Source organism: Ciconia boyciana, chromosome 1 (assembly GCF_034638445.1).
Source record: "Ciconia boyciana chromosome 1, ASM3463844v1, whole genome shotgun sequence".
Classification (NCBI taxonomy): Eukaryota; Metazoa; Chordata; class Aves; order Ciconiiformes; family Ciconiidae; genus Ciconia; species Ciconia boyciana.
In genome coordinates this window covers 154,438,519-154,452,770 of record NC_132934.1, presented here as the reverse complement: position 1 = coordinate 154,452,770, position 14,252 = coordinate 154,438,519, and the positions used below count along the sequence as shown (strand labels likewise).

The following is a 14,252-nucleotide window of genomic DNA, read 5'->3' as shown; positions in this document are numbered from 1 at the left end:
TTTCATTTCCTCCGGGTGAGCAAGCCAATGTTCTCGTAATCTTTTGCTCTAGGGGCCCGAGGCCACCAAGCTGAGCTGGAAAGTGTCCTGCCAGTTTAGTACGCACAGCCTAGGGGTTACAGCTTATTTTGGGGCTGGCAGGCAAGGTTAGCAGTGGTAGCCCTATCTGTGCTGCACAGATATCTGGGTTGCTCATAAGTCAGCTCCTCAGCTGCTGCAGTTTATGGTGCAGTGCTGTAAAGAAAGCTGACATCTATTTTTGTCAGAGAGATGCTTAAAATGTTAATATTTGCTTGGAATACTGTACCTGTGTATATTCAAGGCACTAGTCTAGAAAGGAAATACTTACTAAGAAAAACCTTTCTATTTTACTCTTAACCAGTATATGAACTTTTTCTTACTGTGACTGTTGAGTACAGCCTTACTGATGCTCTGGTGGTTTAAGAATACAAGCAAGTTAAGATTGGTAGAAGACACATTTGAAGAAAAAGTGTGTGTCTGGAAGCTTGGCTAAACCACCCCTGATTTTTTTTTTTTCCTGTCTCCAGTTGTAGACCTTGCCTTATCAGGAGAAAGACCTTAATTTAAAAATATTTCCTCCATAACTGGCTTCTGACTTAATGGGCTAGAAGGGGGGAATAAAATCGTATAAAGGATACCTGAGGCCTTGAAACTCACTGATTTGAAGAAAAGAATGCTGCTGCAGGCTTACTGTATGCCTTAGTCTGCCCTCACCAGGTATATTCTCAACCTTATTTTCTAATTTCCATTTCCTTTCACTAATTCCTCAGTTAATGTTTTTCCAGTTTCAGTAGGTACTGGTTGTTGCAGGAATATGAGGGATGAGCATTGCTATGTTAGTTTTATTTCCTTATTGCTATTAGTTTGTAAACACCGTTTGAACAGAGGTCTCCATCCGCTCAGGGTTAGTGGTTTAGATGACTTTAAATGACCGGAATGTATTACCATGGCCATTTTGAATGTGATGGAGTTAAAACAGGTGCATGCAGAGGTCAGTCACGTTTTAAAATGAGAGGATGGATTTCATAGTTGAACAACCAGTATGTGGATGAAATGGATCTCTAAGGCATTTCATTTGGTGTTTAAGAAATGTCAGTGATGGAAAAATCAATATGGCTCATATGAAATGAATTTAAAAACTGGCTAATTGATAGGCTTTAATACAATTACAAATGTGGAATGACCATCCAATGTACACCTTTGCTATAGAGGATTTGCTGCCATTGGTACTCAACCATGTTGTTTAACATTTAATTAATGACCTGGAAGAGGTCATAAAATTGTTATCAATAAAGTTTGCAGCCAGTGGAAATCCTAGGGACAAAAGATGCAGGCATAGTTATGGAAGGCCAGGCTTGTACACTGGGACTTGGTGGAGGGTGTGGAAAGGGAAGCCAGAATCTGTGGGTCAGAGTAGGCCATCAGCAGGCTTTGGCAGTCAGCATGTGTAGTGTTATAGATCACATAAGACCCCTTTTATTAGGCAGTTTGGTCTGGTCTGCTTCTAGAATACAGTATCTGCCTGGGATATTGATGTGTCAGATGTTGAAATCCAGGAGAGAACAGAAGAATGTGAGAAAGATGCTGAATTTGCCTCAAAACTTTAGAGCACCTAAGCTTTTTTCCTCACTTTTTATCTCTGTAGGTTAGTTTATTCTTAAACATTTGTTAAGTTAGGAGAAAATCTCTCTGGAGGGTGTAATGTCCTCCTCCCCCTCTATCAAATGCTACTAATGACCATACTGGCTATGAGCGTGCTGGGGGTGGCTTCCTGTCAGAATTGCTTTATGTAAAATCACAAGGAAGCAAACGTTTCTCGTATCCTCCCATTGTGTTGTTTCCTGTGAAGTAGCAGACTGGATGCATGTCCTGGATACAGGCTTTTTTATGGCACTATACGTGTTGGGATGATGCAGTCAAATCATTCTTGGTATCCCCTATAGTCTCGGTGTAGCAGGAAACGAGGCTTCCTTGCATCCTGTTGTTCTCCAGTTAGCCTGACTTTGGAGAGCTCATGGCTCTAGCAGAATCCAGAATGAAGGTGAGCTTAAAGTGGATTTAGAATTTTTTAAATTTTTGTAAGCTTAAGCTATAGTTTCTAACCTTTTTCTTAAACATTCCTTTTTTTAATAGTTCTTTCTCTCCCCGTAATACCTTTCTGATCCAGTTCTGGTGTCTGCACAAGTGCCCGCCGCATCTCTGGTATTTCCTTTTTTGGGATCAGAGCCATTTTTTTCGTGATTCTGTTCATACTTTTTGTTTGCTTGTTTAAAGGCTACCACAATAAGCATATAGATAACAAGGAAAATTTTACACTCCTGATGCTTTCTTGTTCCTAACTGCTTAATTTATGGATTTTTTTTTTTCCCCTAATTTGAGCAGTGCTTAAGCTATCTCCAGTCTAGTTTTGCTTTTATATATACTGCTGTCACCTTATTGGTATCTTTTCTCATCTCTATTATAAATTATGCTATTAGTAAAACTTAATGTATCTTTAGTGTCTTTGTGTAAAATCAGATAATTTCTTGTTTGCTTAATGTCTTTTGTTGTGCATATAGTTTTTAAATACTTCTTCATGTTTCAGGAAAAACCCTACAAAATTCACAACTAGGCAGTTCTCTGGTCCCTCTCCTTACAGCTTCAAATAATTACGAGTAGTAGTTAAATTTTCTGTAGCCCAGTGAGACTTGGTGAAATAGTTTAGTTGATTTATTTTATGTGAGTGATACCTGCTTGGAGTATATTAGTGTTTGCCTCTGCTTAATTTTGCATCTGTTTTGTGGTATTGCTCTTCTGAGCTGTATACATGCTACCTGAGCTTGAGAGATGTCAGCACCTGTACAGCCAAGGTAAAACTGCTGCTTGCTGGGACCAGAGATGATCCTCAGTCTGAGGGGGGAAAAAACATGCATATTAACATATGCAAGTACCTCAAATACTGTGAATGCTTTGGGAGATTTTTTTTTTTCTTACTGCATAATACTGTCATGAAATGTTTCCCAAATCTGCTCTACTTTTGTTAGTAGATCACATAACCAGCCACAACTGCTCTTGCAGTCCCTTCTGTGGTTAGTTTAGGTAGCTTTCATGAAAATTTTCACTTCTCTTGGGTTTAACCAGCCTCCCTGTTTCTCCTCCCAGCCTTCCTTTGTCCCTTCCTCTGTTCTCCCCTGGGGATACGGGTTTTTCCTCTCCTGCCTCTGAAGGTTGCTTTCTGGGGTACAGACTTTCTGATAGGGCCTGTGGCATGGGTCTGTTATCGGGAAAATAAACATCTTTTTGTTGACTTTTTAGATAAAAGCAGCTACACTATGGGAAACTGAATCTCTTTCTGTTTCTTAAATCAGTTGGAACAACTGTAATAGCTGTCTTTTATTGTCCTCTTTCTAGTCCTGCACAAGGGAATACTGTGACTCCTTTCAACCTATGCAGAATCTATTATGAGAGCTATTTTCATGAGACTTTGAATGAGTGTTTCCATTACTTCAGGCAAATATTATGGGTCTCTCTTTTTTTTTTTTTTTAAATCTCCTCTTTTCCCCCTGAAAATCCAGATGTTTAATGTCACCACCAAGCACTTGAAAGTTACTGGAGTGTTTTCTACAAGGTAGTTTGAGATTGGAATCTCTTTCCCACAGTTAAAAAATAAAAATAAAATAACCCCCAGCTTTCATCCCTCCCCTTCCCAAACCTCATTCTCCATCTAACCTATCCAGCAACTTCACTCTTCATGAAATTCATTAATTTTCAGGAATGCTGCCTTCCTCTGGGTCTTGTAGAATAAAGAGAGAGCATGTACATTGTTGTAGTACTTTTAAAAGTATTTGTAGTAATTTTTAAAGTATTTTATGAACAATCAGGTACAGTGCCTGTGAGCTGCTACAGAAAAAGAAGAGTATGCCAAGAGTAATGGTACCCTGTAACTTGGTATTTTTAGCTTATGTTCTTAATTTTTTTTCCTCAAATGCAGTTGTTTCCATATTCTCTATTTAAAAATGAGTTGTGGTGGTGTGTGTTTTGTTTTGGTGTTTTTTTTTTTTTTTTAAAGGGGGGGGGAACCCCCACAGTTTTATTGGTCCATGACAGCCACTGAAAGACTGACACCTGGATCAGGCAATAGCTTCTGCAGTCATGGTTTGCATGATAGCATGGAAACACTTAGTTTAAAGGCTTGTTTCTACAGCTTACTGTATGTCCTTTTGTTTTCAGACTTTTGATGCAAATGACCTGTATCAGGGACAGAATTTCAGCAAAGTTCTCAGCTCTCTTGTGGCTTTAAATAAGGTGACTGCAGGTAAGTAGACTCTACTCTGTCTTGGTGCTTGTTTACCTTACCTTCAACTTATATCAGTGTATATTTATACCTGTTGCTATACTCACCATAAAATGAACATGTGTATTGTTTTAGAAGTTTCTTTGTTGCAGTTTGTTACAACTTTGGCAGTGGCCTCACTGGATTCTCTTGTCTCCTCTTCTGCAGAAGGAAGCTGTGTAGTGGAGCTAAGGCTGAGCCTTTTAGCTGGCAAAAATTCTTAGAAAAAGGCCCCATCTCCTCCCCCCCCCCCCCTTTTTTTTTTTTTCAGTTTGAAATACAAGTTGACTTTTGCTCCACTCTGTCATTCCCATGTTTGAACACTTCTGTCAATGTTTTTGTCATGTTGGCCCCCCATTCCTCAGCACCATCCTTTCTTGACAGTAACTAAAGGATAGCCAACATCACTGATCCCTTAATCCACACGTTTCATTTAGGTAGCGGCTAGAAGTTACAAACCACCTACCTGAAGTTCTTTGGGGGGGGGGGGGGGGGGAAGAGAGAACTGTAGAAATGGCACACAGGTGAGAGGTGTCCATGCTTTGTAGACCCAGATCCCCATCTGGGTCTGCAAGAATTTCAGGTATACACATGTTCACACTCCATCAAATTCTTTAAGTTCAGGAGGGGTAGGATCAAGGTATCAGTTGCTGTTTGTAGACAGATAAGGGGAGAGGAACTGGTATAGGGAAGTTGAGGTAATGATGGAGAAGAAGAAAGGGTGATAGAAACCCTGGAAATCTTTGGATGGATGGATGGATAGAAGTGTGAAGCTTCTGTGGAATCTACCAAATTAATATTTGTCAAACATGCATATTCTGTTGCCAGTCAAGATTCTTGAGTTTTCAGCAGCAGAGTTGAATTCTTTTCTGACAGTACTCCCATTGAGGAATTCATTGAACATGTTTGTTTGGTATTTTAATGGAAACTTTAATAGATACGTGGGGTCTGCAGGCCTTTTAAGTCTATCAAAAGTTCAAATTAATTTAAAAGTATTCAGATATTATTGGTAAAAATACTTGCAATTTGCATGTGGTTTGTTTGTAATAACTTTCCTTCTTTTTAGCTGAGACACATCCAGTTTCTAATTCAAGCCTCAGAAGGTGCTCTTGTGTTGGTGTATTAGATCTGCTGTTGTCAACTAGAAGATTTTGGTAATCAGACCACACTTAAACAATTTCTAGGTAGTGTGTTTTCGGGTTGCCCAGAGGCTGGAACACACTGCCATGAATAAACCTGATCCTGTTTTCCTAGGTGAACTGTGTCAAGGTATAATGCTGGATTTGGTGGTGTGTCTGTTCTACTTGACTGCAGATAGGAAACACAGCAAACTGGACATGGAGGTGCTTCAGGTTACTTAAAAGCCTTAAGTTCTATTAGTTACTGATGGTTATGGCAACTTTCAAGTTTTTGGGAGCATTAGAATTAGCCATAAAGTTATGATTTACAAATGAAGCCCATGATCTAGTTCCATTTCTCTCCCGGCAGTCTGTGAAAACAAAGATGTATGTTCTTTCTGTAATGGACTATAATCACCAGCGTTTATACAATGGCCTTCAAATGCTTTTAGGAAAGCAGGCTCATAAAGTGTGAGGTCTTTTATGACTTCAATGTGTAACAATACTATCCATACAAAATATGCAATTCAATATGAATATTTCTAATATTGCACTACTTGACTAGGTTGTGTATATTTGTAGGTTTTTTTGAAGGATAATGACTTTTGAAGGATGACAAAGACTATTTAAAAAGATGCACCTGAGGAAGGTGTTCTCTGCTCAGTTGCTGTGGACTTGGAGCATCCTTTGTCAATACTTTTCTTCTGTGCTCATTGTCCATCTAAAACCCTTTCCCTCCTCCTGCATCTTGGCTGCTATTAGATGCCAATTAGATGAGGTTGAAAGGCTTTCCAGTTAAGATGAATTGAATTTTCCCTTCAGGTTTGATGTGGAACAGCAGATATGCTTTGTTCACTGGTCTCCTCGTGGAACTGCACCTGTATATGTATTTCCCTTTGACCAAAAATAACTAGGATTGCATAATCATTGTCTGCTTTAGTCTGAAACTAACTGAGAGACTGTAGTTGTGTGTGTGTACCTCTGATGGAGGTAGAGTGTTGGAGGCAAAGAAAACGGCTAGGAAAGAGAGTAACAGAGGCATAAAAACCAGGAGAGCAGTTGGGATGCTCGTGTAGTTGTGTAGTCAGAAAATAGTGCATTGCTTTTGGGGCTCCTTGAAGCTCAGATGCTCACTGAATGATTTCCTTGTATGTGGGAAAACATGAGGAAAAGGAATGACTTGCCATACTCGTGCAAAGGAGCAGTGTCCGTCTGCTGTCACACATCACCTGTGCAGGGTCCCTGGGAGCATTCCCCTCCCCGGGGGTTTGGCTGTGAGGGCTGGGGGAGCTGCTGCAGCCAGGAGCAACCCCCATCCCACTGTAGCGCTGGGAGGAGGCTTCCAGCAGCGCTGCGGGAGACCACATCCAGCACTGACCCTGGCCCTTAGGAGCCGCTTTCCGTGCAGCCCAGCCCCTGTCTGGCTGTGGCCTGCTAATCTGCATGAGGACACCCCACCCGTGGGTGGGCCGACACCCCATCCCCAGGGAGGAGCCCGATGCCCGGGGCTGGGGCTGCCCGGTGCCCCAGCTACCATGCTCCTGGCTGGGGCGGTGGGATGAGCCCTGCCCTGCCACCCCCTCGATGCCTCCCAGCCCGCAGGGACCCCAGTGGCACCCTGACAACACGTAACGCTGCCCTTCAGATGAACATCTCACAAATGGGTGTGCTTCAGACAAATGAAAGAGGGGAGAGGTTTGGGGGGGTGTGGGGTGTGTTGTTTTTTCGAGCAAGCAGCTTTCTTCCCTTCTATTCCTCCTATCCCTCCCCCTCCCTCCAAAGAAGAAGAAGTAGCTTAGTTGGCAAAAAAGGGATGAGACAAAGGAACGTAGGAAAAAAAGACAGTGGAAGGAATGTTTTAATTGAGAAGGAGATGGTGGTGGTGGTGGGGAAGAGCTAAGAAACAGATGTGGCTGGCTTTACTTCAAGCAAGTTTTATGCGTTTGAAATTCTTGGCCACTAGCTAAAATGATGCTGGTTAATTACCTTTAAATAGACTGGTACTGAGTAGGAATGGAGAAATAAAACCCTAACCCTCTTCTTCCTAAACAGCTCAAATTGTTTTCCTGTCTGTGTGAGGAAGAAACTGACAGTGTCTCAGGATTTCAGATCATTTATTACGATATTTTTTTTAATCTTGAATTATTGAGCAACTACAGATACATCGAATCTGCTTTAAGCATGTGAGTTTTACAGAAGTAAGCAGAAGTTATATGCAGATTTCTCAAATTCTAATATTTACTTTTTTCCCCCTCCTACAGACATAGGACTGGGCAGTGACTCTGTATGCGCACGTCCCTCATCTCATCGGATAAAGTCTTTCGATTCTCTGGGATCCCAGTCTTTACACAGTAGAACTTCAAAACTCTTTCAGGGACAGTATCGGAGTTTGGTAAGTTCTAGAAGAAATGAAACATGCAGTGGTGTGATTCCCCCCCCCCCCTTTTGACAAGATTTATAAGCAAACAATAGGGTAGCAAAGTAACTGTTACCTCTCTTTCACCTTTGTATTTCAAGCCTGTGAGATTCTATTCTTGCAGCTTTTCTTATGATGTTCCAAAATACATGTAGCTTTCTGTGAACTTCTAATTATCTTTTTTCCTCACTTACCACTCCACGTTGTCTGCATACACAGTATCTTACTGCATTTATTTCTTACTTTTCAGTATAAGGCTTTGCTTTTTCAAAGGCAAAAATCTCATTTTCTCCATGTCTTTGAGTTTAGGGATGCTGATTGAAGAATATTCAAACCTCAGCAAAGGTGGTACTTTTAATGTTGGCAGTATTGGTAGTAATTCCTGTTTTCTGTTACATTTTGAGGTGAATCCTTCAGCTAGCATCAGGTAACTGAGTGGTATGGGCAGTTGTTTTACAGTACAGCCAAAATCAGGATGGAGTGCTGTATTGAAACTAACTTGTGATGAAAGGTGCTTTTAGTGACTAAAAGGTTTGCAAGGGAGGGTTCACATCCCTACTGCAAACTACTTTTTCCATGCTTGAAGGAGGCTGTTTTGAACTGTGTGATGATTGCTACGTGAAACTTTAAACACAGTGCTCTGCTTAAGCTTTCTTAGGTGTGGTTTGATGTGTTTTTCTCTGGTAGCAGAGCCCTTGCAAGTTCTTGCCCTAGGCCACTAATTCCAGCTCCCACTCTGCTGTTCACCACCCACTCAGTTTTGCTGATGCAACTGTTTGTGGGACTAGCTGTTAGCTGGATTACTGAAGTAATCAGAGTTTTAAGTATTGCTATCACTTTGATCTGAGCAGCTCTGCAGAAAGTTGCAAAGGGGCAGAAAAGTGCAAGAAGTAGGGAAAGAAAGCTAGTGGCCAAACCTGGGAAATTCTTAGTTTGGTTTTGCTGCTGTAGGCAGTCAGTTTGGAACTGTTCTCACCAAATTTGTACTCAGTTTCCTCTACTGGAAAGCCATCCTGGCAGAGCAAAGGGACTGTAGTTGATGTCATTGTGCAATGTTGTGCTTTTGTGGCTTTTTACCGTTTACTAAGGCAAAACTTTTTCTCTTGTTGAGCAGTCATAGCAGATGAAAGCACATGATGTACAAGCAGAGGACTAAGGCAGAGGCACTTGTTTGAAAATGTGCCATTTTAATTGTCAAATATTATGACTTGCAGTATCTTGAGGCTTTCTGCATGTTTTCAAACTTGTGTTTGCCTTCATTTTCCTACAGTTTTGCAGACACTAAAAGTCTGATTGTTAAATTGAGTTGTGATACAATAACATGATTGTTGTAGATATGAATTAAGCTGACATATTATATGATCCCAGTGACGTTACACAGTACATATTTTAATAATCTCAACTATATAGACAACATGTAGGTGAAATTCTGCTACCTGGATAGCTGACTAAGACTGCTTACACATTTTCTCACTAAGTTACTTTTTAGTAATACAGGTATTGATCGTTATTTATGATAGAGACGGACATGATTTATAGTCCTGTTCTCTCAGCTCCACTGCAGTGGATTGTATTTGGGTTATTTAAAGCTGTCCAGTTATTTAGCTTTTTTAGCATAAAAGTTTGTCCTAACTCTCATGAAGTGCTTAAATGATGCAGATATTCAAAATTGACATCCAAGAACAAAATGCTGAATTTGAACATCATTAATTTGAAAGACTTCTAAGAAGTAGCTATTAACATCTAGTTATGATAGAGTGACAATCTGCCTTCACGTCAGTGATAGGGGATGAGTGTGTGTATATATATATGTGTATGTGTGTATATATATACACACACACAAACACATGAACAGCTGCAAGTCTGACATGCTGCAGACTTGCAGCTTTGCTAAACTTGAGGCAGATGATTTGTGAGTACTTATTCAAGGTAAATTGCATAACTGTTTCATAGGTTTTGTGGAAGAACACTGTCCTTTTCCATTGGCAGACCATGGAAACTTGCACATTCAGGTGTGGAACCTTCCAACCAGATCTGTTACAGGGGAAAAAAAAAGTTTCAAGCTGCAAACTCTTTATTTATATCCAGAATTAAATTAAACCCAACTCAGTTCCACCCTCCTCCCAGCCTGGAAAGTTTTAGAAAAAGCTCTCTAATGTAAAGCTGTTGTTTTTTTGTAGTTGCCAAAGGCAGTTCCAATGTATACTATATACAGAAAATAGAATTTGACTTTTTTGGGGGAGTAAGAATGATTCTCATTTTAGCTCTGTTACCCCCTTCTGATTTGAAGGACCTGTAATAAGACAATATACTCCCTGGACTGATACAAATCCATAGATTAAAAATGACAGATATACCCGCAATGGCAAATCATCCCTTACAAATGCTTAGAGTAAAAATGTGTGAGGAGTGTTGTGTGTGGAGGAGAGGCTATTCCTATTTTATGGATACTTCTGTTTTGTTCATGGAATAACTGTTTAAATCTCTAATGTGATCTTTTTGTTCTTTGTATTCTCCCTTACTAGGACATGACAGATAACAGCAACCATCAGTTGGTGGTGAGAGCAAAATTTAATTTTCAACAGACAAATGAAGATGAACTTTCTTTTTCAAAAGGAGATATTATTCATGTTACAAGAGTGGAAGAAGGAGGCTGGTGGGAAGGAACTCTAAATGGCAAAACGGGGTGGTTTCCAAGTAACTACGTACGAGAAATAAAATCAAATGGTGAGTTTTGAAGGAGAGCATATTTGCACAAATTCTTGCTTTGGGTAGAGGTTGATAGTTGGCTGATTCATTAAAAATTGTAATGCTTTTTGTTTCAGCTTGACTGTATTTACTGAACTTCATTCACAGCAATCATTAATGCTCAGGCACTCATACTCCACCACCCCAATTAGCTATGTAGAGTGGTCTAGGACTTTTGAATTAACAGTAAGCATGCAGAAAACTCCCCCATTCTGTTTGCTTGTCTGTCTGTCTCTGTCACAGTTGGACTGCTCTGACTTCCTTGTTCTGAATTCCTAGAATGCTGGATTCTGGCTCTGATTCTGACATACTTTGAATTGGTGCTTTTGGTTTAAATAGTGAAAGATTTCCTGCAGATCTCTTTTAAAACAACAAACCCAAAACCCAAATGAAAACAACCCCCCCGCCAAGGTTAGTACCAAGTGCAGTTGGATTCTTGCCAGTCCTTGCAACCCTGTCCGATTCTTGGGGGCTGAGATGAACTGCTTCCAGTCCCTGGTTTAACTTTCCCTTCTCACCATCAGAAGTTTCCTGCTAAGCTCTTCTTTTCCCTCTGCTGTATAGGTATGTTCCCTTGTGCTACAAGGGCTTGCTCCTTCTGGCTTCTGCGAGACTTCTTGCATTCTTGGAGCACTCTGTCATATGCTCAGTTGCTTCTGTGGAAGGGAATATGTGCCTGTGCTTTTCTCTTTCTCAGGAAGTTGAGTTCATTGCTTTTGTTTTCTGTGCATTTACTGACTATTGCAAAGTTAAAATGACTGACCTGTCGCTCTCTAGCTTTCTCTGTTCTCCTCCTTTTTAAAGACAATTACTGTGTTTGGCCTTTTCCAGTACTTTATGGAACTTCACTTGTCCTCTGTGGTTTCAAACAGGGATGTAGCTAGTTCTCTTAATGCCACATCAGCATAGCAGGTACTGTTTAATTTATCAAAATACTAGTTTTAACCTGCTTTTATGCCTTTGTAGGTATGTGTTTTGAATTGTCTGAAGTTGACCTTTTCATAGTGAGGGTGGGCGGGTGGTAGAAGGAAGCATGATATATTCAGAGCTTCTTGATGTCTGTTAATAATTCTTCTTTCCTATTGAGTTGCAGATCAGCTTTCCCCCTTGATGTATGTATACTGTGGAATGTTTTGTTGCTACTACCCTTATGTCCGTGTTCTATTTCAACTGGTGACCTGACTTTTTCTAGTTACTTTTGCTTCTTTTTGTGTGTTTGAGGTCACTGTAGTATTTGTGATATTTGATCATGCAAATTTGCATCTACTTTTCCTGCTCATCCTTTGAGATGCCCCTAATTTTTAAAGGACTTTTCATTCTTGTGAGCCTTTTCCCCTTATGTTGTCACTAGTGGGAATCCTTTTTTTTTTCCCCATATTTTTAAGTTTACTGAATTCTTCTTACTTGAAGTTCATTGTTCTCATTTTGCTGCTCTCTTTTCTTTTTTTTTTCCTTTTCTTGGTTGTTTCCATGAAATTTGTTATGAACATTTCTATTATCAACTGATTTCTGCTTTGTGGGTATTGTTGAAGGTGCTAGAGAGAGGGCTTTTTTTTATAATTCTCTTCCCTTCTGTATCAAAGCACATTGCCACTGCGTCCTGAGGTTGGACTTCCTTTGTTCTGCTGTCCTTGTTGAAACAAGAATGTAGTGCTGTTCACCACAAAGCTCTGAAGTTACATGAATAGCTCTCGTGGGTGTTCATGAGAAGTTTCATCTAGGTTATATGTAGGGGTTGACAGTATCTGTTGCACTCCTGTCCCCTCCCCATTTTTGCTAGTCTTCACTAGACTGGTTGACATTTCTTGAGTTGATAGTCTTTCACTGTCCCTTTTTTTTGATTTCCTGGCAACTATATATACCTCGCTTTAAGATTTTCCTAATTCAGAAATGTTTTAAATGCCTTCATGCTTTGAGCATGAGGTTAAAACATGAAAGTGCTTTTTGCTTTTTCGGATGTATTTTAAAATGAGCTAGTAGAACTTGCTGTCTTGCAAGCTCAAATTCAAAATATGTTTTCTATCAGTGTTATAATGAATTGATTTTAAAAAGATCAGGATGGGATTGTTGAAAAACTTGCTCTTGATTAAGGTCTCTTTACAAACAAAATGTTTATCCTGGATATCTAATCAGTTTTCAAAATACTCTGTAAAATGTTCTGTCATTGACAGTATGCCTCCACCCTTCTTTCTTCTCAAATGTGGCTGAAAATACTGCAACTAGCTAGAAATTCTGTACAGGCAATGCTGTGTGTTATTGTTTTTGATGATGCATTATCTGGAGAGCTCCTGGGAAATGGTTTGATGAAATAAGTGCCTTCAGTCTGCTGTAACCTGGCTTCAGCAAACTGGGTAACAGAAGAAAGGAAAGAAGTTTTTTATGTGTGTGTTTTGCTTTAATTCTCACAAAATTCATAGACATTAGAGAATATTGTAATTTAGAACAAAAATCCATTTATGTAAACATCTAATGTCAGGTAATGGTATGTTTGTAGTCTTAGCTTGTATGGTTGCTCTGAAGTTAGATATTCAAGGAAAGGAAGAAAGAGCTAGAAGGAGAAGCTGAAAAATACAGGATAATCTGAGATTATGATGTAGCAGTAGTTGTCTTTCCTGAAAGGGAATTCAGAATACTGGCTGTATGAAAGAGTTGCCATGAAGGAAATGAATGCTCAAATTTTATGTGCTGCTTAGTAATGGGAACTGCCTTTACCCACATTGCTTTCTTAAAGATTTTAGAAGAAAAGGAAACTACATTACATATATTGCACAAGCAGAGCATGTTATATGATAAGGTATCTCAGAGTAGCTAAAAAATCGCGAAGCTATGCCCATGTTTAACTATGTTGTAACTTGTTTGCTTAGCTATGCCAGAATGGGTGTTGGTCTCTTCTCCCAAGTAATTAGCAATAAGACCGGAGGAAATGGCCTCAAGTTGTGTCAGGAGAGGTTTAGATTGGATATTAGGAAAAATTTCTTTACTGAAAGGGTGGTCAAGCATTGGAACAGGCTGCCCACAGAGGTGGTGGAGTCACCATCCCTGGAAGAGTTCAAAAAACGTGTAGACGTGGCACTTCGGGACATGGTTTAGTAGGCATGGAGGTGTTGGGCTGACGGTTGGACTAGATGATCTTAGAGGTCTTTTCCAACCTTAATGATTCTGTGAATGATTAGTGCTAGCACAGAAGGTCAATACATGTATGAGGCGAGCTACGAATGTTTGTAGGAAAGATACTGAAATTATTGAGCAAAGCACAGCATTTAGTCTTCATAGGCCACATGACGAGTCTGTAAATTTTGGGGAAATACATTTTCTATCTCAACCAAATTTATTTTATTTTGCCTTTGAGTGTGTGTTATCCCCCCCGAGGATTTGTTTGAAATTGTAATACTTATGATGAAACTTACTAATTGGAGAAAAAAATAATGAAAGAGTAGTTTATTTTCAGGTATGTGCCTACACTGTAAGGATCAAAAAGATGGTCCATTTCTCTCTCCCTCTCTCTCTCCCTCCATGCATGTTTTCATTTCCCTTTTTAAACCCTGTAACATCTTGCCTTTTTTAAATATTCTTTGATCACTAGTCAGGAAGTACTTTGAAATGAGGACTTTATTTTCATCCTGCTGTACTTTTACAC

At 39.8% G+C, this 14,252-nt stretch overlaps 1 protein-coding gene across 5 annotated transcripts in view; it reads left to right on the top strand.

Moving 5' to 3' along the window:
• The window catches only part of ARHGEF7 (Rho guanine nucleotide exchange factor 7), a 125,386-nt gene that overhangs the window by 45,756 nt on the left and 65,378 nt on the right, over positions 1–14,252 (top strand). For 4 of the 5 annotated variants that reach the window (XM_072849861.1, XM_072849857.1, XM_072849856.1 and 1 more), the window contains exons 3-5: positions 4,231–4,315; positions 7,713–7,843; positions 10,393–10,594. In XM_072849861.1, the coding sequence (XP_072705962.1) occupies positions 4,231–4,315; positions 7,713–7,843; positions 10,393–10,594 (418 nt within the window). Of the gene's footprint in view, positions 1–720; positions 739–4,230; positions 4,316–7,712; positions 7,844–10,392; positions 10,595–14,252 lie in introns of those variants that run through there. The other variant, XM_072849860.1, reaches the window with a different exon arrangement.